The sequence below is a fragment of the Ailuropoda melanoleuca genome, chromosome 13, assembly GCF_002007445.2.
Source record: "Ailuropoda melanoleuca isolate Jingjing chromosome 13, ASM200744v2, whole genome shotgun sequence".
In the NCBI taxonomy this organism is placed as follows: domain Eukaryota; kingdom Metazoa; phylum Chordata; class Mammalia; order Carnivora; family Ursidae; genus Ailuropoda; species Ailuropoda melanoleuca.
In genome coordinates, this window is record NC_048230.1 from 915,106 (window position 1) to 921,105 (window position 6,000).

Genomic DNA, 6,000 nt, shown 5'->3' on the forward strand with positions numbered 1-6,000 from the left:
CAGAAATACAGTGATCACAGTGAGTGAGAGGCAAGGTGGAAGTGAGGTCAGAGAATGAGGCAGGGGATGCAGGTCCAGCTTCAGAGTTTGGATTTCATTTAAATTATAATGGAAAGCCTGTGGAGAGATTTCTACAGTGGAGAGACCTGATTTTACTTGAATTTTTAAAACTCCACTCTGGTCACCATAAGAAGAGTGGATAAGGAAGACAAGAAGCAGGGACACCAACAGGAGATTAAAACAGTGGCTCCTAAGGAATAAAAAAAACTTCATTTCTGTCTCAAATTCTCTCCCTGAGCTCTGTAAGTCTACTTCTCAGGCACTCAGTGAGGCTTAAAATGGGAAGCTGACTAAAGGGAGATGTTTGTTCTTTAAAGCACCAACAGCCAACCGGATGGTAGTCAAACATCAGACACGAGAGGCCAAGTAACAGGCCCTTCCACAAAGGGCAGGACCCAGCCACCTCCAAAGAAGAGAACAAGCAGCCATCTGTTTCGGGGCCGAGGAGTAGATCAGCTCCCGCCATGTGCCCCTTCCAGCCTTGGAACTCTGGGACTCCATGGCCAGGACTCCTGCACAATCCACAGGCTCAGGCCCCAAATCCAGCCAGCTTGTAGGCCTGTCACATGCTCTCCCATGACAGAACGCACGTATCCTCCATGACACCAGCCTTCAACCTCCAAGGACAAATCAATCAACTGCCGACATCACAAAAACAGATAATCAGATAAACTCCAACGCGAGGTCTTCCCCAAAAAACAAACAAACCCAAATGTGACAGAGCCTCTAAAACTAAATACCGACATACAATATCATAGGGGACGGCAGAACATGTTAGATGACACCAGGAGGTAGCATCCACAAAATCCTGACTATGGGCAACCCCCCAAGACAATCAAGTCTCTCCAATAAAGAAATTATAAGGAAAAAAGAAAGTTGGAGGAGAAAACTCATAAGGTGACATATCACCAATTACACTGGATTTTTTTAATCCTCACTCAAACAAAAATCTGAGGGGCGCCTGGGTGGCTCAGTTGGTTAAGCATCTGCCTTTGGCTCAGGTCATGATCCCAGGGTCCTCAGATCCAGCCCCACATGGGATTCCCTGCTTATCAGGGAGTCTGTTTCTCCCCACCCTTTGCCCCTCCCCCACCCGTCCTCTCTCCATCCCTAGTCTGTGCTCGCGCGCACGTGCGCGCGCACACACACACGCTCATGTGCTCGCTCTCTCTCTCTCAAATAAACAAAATCTTTTAAAAAAATTTTTAAAAACTTGTGAGACAATTAGGGGAATCTGAACACTAATTAAATATGGTATTAAAAGATTACTGTTAACTCAGGGAGTACAATAATGGTAGTGTTATACTTTCTTAGAAGAATACTTATCTTGGGGCGCCTGGGTGGCACAGCAGTTAAACGTCTGCCTTCGGCTCAGGGCGTGATCCCGGCGTTCTGGGATTGAGCCCCACATCAGGCTCTTCCGCTATGAGCCTGCTTCTTCCTCTCCCACTCCCCCTGCTTGTGTTCCCTCTCTCCCTGGCTGTCTCTATCTCTGTCAAATAAATGAATAAAATCTTTAAAAAAAAAAAAAGAAGAAGAAGAAGAAGAATTCTTATCTTTAAGATGTATACTGAAATATTTAAGAATGAAATTATAACCATGTCTGGGATTTACTTCAAAACAATCTTGTAGGGGAGTGGGTTGGTAAAAAAATGAAACAAGATTGGCCATGAGTTGCTAATGGCTCAAACTAGGTATCATATTACACTATTCTCTCTACTTTTGTGCATATGTGAAAACTTCCACAATAAAAAGTTAAAAAAAAAAAAAAAAAAAGCTAGGGCGCCTGGGTAGCTCAGTCGGTTAACTGTCTGCCTTCAGCTCAGGTCATGATTCCAGGGTCCTGGGATCAAGTCCCGCATCAGGCTCCCTGCTCAGGGGGGAGTCTGCTTCTCCCTCTCCCTCTGCTACTCCCCCTGCTTGTGCATACTCTCTCTCTGTCAAATAAATTAATAAAATCTTTAAAAAAAAAAAAAAAGGAGCTAGAGATGAACTTTTTTTTGTGCAGGTCCATGCTAATCTTCTCTGTATCACTCCAATTTTAGTGTATGTGCTGCCAAAGCAAGCACAGGATGAACTTTTTCTAATAACCTATGCAGGAATAACCCACTAGACATTACACCCCACAACAGAGGGATCAGATTCATTAGACTCACTGTTCTGACCCCCAGAGCCTGCCATGAGTGGTTTGCTGAACAACAAGTGAATTCATATTTTCCTCCTCACGAACCCCATGGTGGGAGTTGTCTCAAAATAACTACCCCCCGTAAGAAGTCAATGTCTTCTCATTTATGCTAACTGACCTCTCTCCAGGTCAGAATGTCATTCTCAAGGCCACACAACTTCATCCACACCATTTGCAGCACACATATTTTGATGGTTTCTCTGCCCCAATCCTTCCCACCAGAGGTAACTGTTTTCCACCTCAGAGGAAAGCACTCCCCTCCACCACCTGTCCACTTCTATCAAGACGAGGGTGGTGCTCTGCGTCTTACCCAAATCTGCCACAACTACAAGAAAGCAGGATCTGAAAATCAAAGCACTTTAAAGGAGCTTCCCACAACAGTGGTCTCCAAAATGCCATCTGCAAGGAAGGCTTCACTCGGGGCCTCCTTGGAACCATGCTCCAATCAACCCCCCTCGCAAACACACCATTGCTTTTACAGGAACCCAGGTGATAGGAGTCTCTGGAAGATGGTCAGAAAGAGGTAGAACCTGTGGGTTATCCCACAACCCCGATACAGAGTCGTCAAGTGAAGGCCGAGGAGCACCACGGCCACTTCTCCAGGAGGCTAGAGCCGTCAGCATAGTTCTCAGGACCTACCGACAGTGACCTGGAGTCTTCTGGTTCTGGGCCCATTTGAGATGCCTGTGTCATTACCATTCTCCCTGGCACACCCACCTCCTCCAGTATGCAATATACTTCTAAGTAGCTGGGGGAGGGCAGGAAGATGACAAAGACCCTGGGGCTATCACTGCAAAGCCACACAGGACCACTTCATCTCTTTAGGCCAACAGCCAAGAGTGCTATCTGCATAAGCCTGTCAATTAAAGGTGCTGGGAAGATCAATGGATGGATCAAGCCTTCTGGGAAGGATGAAGAAGGGGTCTGAGTCCGACCTGTGATGAGGGTGGGGAGGAAGCAGAGACTCAGCAAACTGACCACCCAGCATGGAGTCCGGGGAGCACATAAGAGAGGTTGCCAGCTGCAGCCTGCTCCAGTGCACCCCCTGTCCACCCCATCCCCCACAGCGCAAGGGTCAATAGTGAGCACTGCATTTCAGAGGCTTAAAGGCAAAGAAATTCTAGATTACAGCAAGGGAAGCAAAGGTCATTTAGCACCAACATGAAATCAGTCCCTTTCTCTCCTTGGGTAAGTTAAGTCTGTGACCAAAGCAATCAGGATGACAGAAGCAACAGCAGAATAGGACGAAAGCAGGGGCTGGGAGGGCCTCAGTGTCTGCTGCATTGCAGGGAAGGGCATAGTGCATCCAGGAGGAAGGACAAGATGCCATGAGCCATGGGCGTCTTCACCTTCCTGTCCTGTCCCCTGTCCAGTCCTTCCCTGTGCTTCAATGCACCTGGCTGACTCCTGGGCCCATGCACGGCTGGTCTTGACTCCTGGTGGGGCTGTCACCCCATACATCTTACCCTGGCTCCCCAGGGGCATAAGCCCATAGAGAGGCGAACAGGAACAGTTCTGTTCAAACCCTTCACCCCCATGTGGCACTTTGCCCCTCTCAGATGCATCCTCACCCACATTATCTCACTTCAGCCTTTTGTATGGACACAGAAGCAGGCTCAGGGCGATTACAATGATACAACCACGTCACAGTCAATGCATACACCAGGACTGTGCAGGGACCTTCCACCCTACCACACACTCTGTACTCAGAAACAGGAACTAGTCTGAGGCAGCCGCCTGTCTATCAAGCACATCATCCTTCTCATTCCTCAAAGCAGGCACCGGTTGTCTCAGAACAGCTGTCCCCTATCCCTCTGACTTTAGAGGGCTGGCATAGTCATCCCCCTCCCCCCCCAGATAAAATGCTGAAGAACAGGGAATGGAAGAGAATCAAAGTCTAGGGGGACATGGGGCCCAGACCTGGAGCACTGGGCTCCAGAGTCCTGCTGGTAGCTTTTACTCCTAGACAGGCTTGTTCCCAGCATCAGCCATTCCCTACATCACCTGCAGGATTTCTGCCACATTCTATACTCTATTAAATGGACTCATTTTGTGACTTAATACATTTAATTTAAAGTGACGCTTTATATCACCACCACAAAGAGGAAAATCGGTACCACTGACCATAACTAGGAGAGAATCCTAAAAATAAATAGTACAAAAACAACCTAAATTGTAGGCAGGCACTGTTCCCCACTTAAAGGCCCAGAGCCAGAGGTCTGCTTTCTCTTTGTTATGAAACAGAGATTAGCAAATGTTAAAAAGGTGTTAAAACCAGACTAGCACCAACCTGAAACTTTCCCCTTGAAGAAATCACATGCACTAGTAGAGAACTGAAAAGGGAAGAACTTTCTCACTAGGTGACTCAATGTTATTTCATGACCTGAAGTCATTTCACTGGCTAGTCACCTTAGCTATGGGAAACATGGAATCAGACTGCATCATAGGAAGAGGGACAAGAGGGATGGGGGACAACTACACCACAGAGGCAACGCACTCCAGCTTCTCAAAGTGCTCTAATCCACTGCCCACCACTCCCCCCCACCAGGCACACCCAGCTGCTGGGCAAGCCCAGGGGTCACCTGTCACCACCCAGGTATCTCTGGCTCCACTGCCCTTGTCTTAGCCTTTGCCTAATGCAGAGCACAGCACAAACCACTCCAAACTCCTCTGCAAATCAGGATCCAGCAAAGCCACTGGAGTCACCCCAAGTCCTTGCTACATCTCTGTGGGCAGTCAGCTCTGATGAACCCCAGTTGCTGGGAAGCTTTGGGCTCATGTACCCTGGCAGAGGAGTGAGTGTGTGCCAGCCTGTGCACGCAGCTCCCTTGGGTCTTGCAGACATCAAGCCTGCAGCACGGGACTGGAGCCCAGGAAGCTGCCCCAGAAGCTCCTTTGCCTGCCACAAACCCCCACCTCTTTATCCCATAGGTCATCCAGAGTATCTCTAAAATAGCTCCAGAGAACAATTTCCAACATCCACAGCAAACAATTAGTAGAGTAAACCCAAGAAAGGTGAAGATGCAAAGAGAAAAAAAAATCCAAAGGGGGGAAGGGGCTGTCAAGCAACCTCCAAACTTGCTCCTTGCCTGCCGGCACTGTGCTAAGACAAGCAGATCCCGGCCTGGTGGGCACCTCGCGGGCTCAGCCAAGTTGCAGAGAAGCAAACGGCATCTCCGGCGCATTGGGCCACTCGGGCTGAGCCAGGGGCTGTCACCCGGGTCGGATCAATGCTACTCATGCTGCAGGCTTCGGGAAGGGCGCCGCGATGGGCAAATAGGAACGAAATGGGCAAATGGGAACGGGGACGAAACACTTGGTGCCCCTCTGTTGATGATGGAGCCCGAGGGGTCCTTCCAGCCACCCTCCGACCCAGCCCAAGCCCTGCCCCGGCTTTCTCCCAACAGCCGGTGTCCGGGGCGAAGCTCCTGAGTCGCTCCCCCGACGGCGCACGGAGCAGAGGTTTTTCCCAACCAACTCGGGGCCAAAGGCCGTTTTGGGAAAGTCCATCCCAAAGAAACCGGGGATTTAGCTTGAGAGTGGAGGGAAGGGGGAGGCGGCGCTGCCAGGCTTTACCTTTTCTCTTTATTCTGTTTTCGAGATTTGTGCAGGAGTCCGATGAGCACCACCGCGGCGCGGATCCCTGCCTTTCGGCAATGCATCCTCCCCGCGGGCTGGGACATGGCGAGGCCGCCGGCGGTGCCCGGCCGCGCCCTCGCCCGCCCGCAGCGCGGCCCCCGTCGGCCCGGCTCCGC

At 50.0% G+C, this 6,000-nt stretch overlaps 1 protein-coding gene and 1 non-coding gene across 7 annotated transcripts in view; both read right to left on the minus strand.

Annotated features, from left to right (window-relative positions):
* RAP1GAP2 (RAP1 GTPase activating protein 2) overlaps positions 1-6,000 on the minus strand; it is a 177,507-nt gene that overhangs the window by 131,503 nt on the left and 40,004 nt on the right. The window contains exon 1 of one of the 6 annotated variants that reach the window (XM_034640332.1): positions 5,822-5,993. The exons of the other annotated variants lie outside the window; for them this stretch is intronic. Coding sequence (XP_034496223.1) covers positions 5,822-5,928 — 107 coding nt within the window. The 5' untranslated portion in view covers positions 5,929-5,993. Of the gene's footprint in view, positions 1-5,821; positions 5,994-6,000 lie in introns of those variants that run through there. 6 annotated transcript variants of the gene reach the window in all.
* Positions 2,026-2,129, minus strand: LOC117795895. Its single transcript, XR_004620042.1, has one exon. It is a non-coding gene; the product is annotated as a U6 spliceosomal RNA (small nuclear RNA).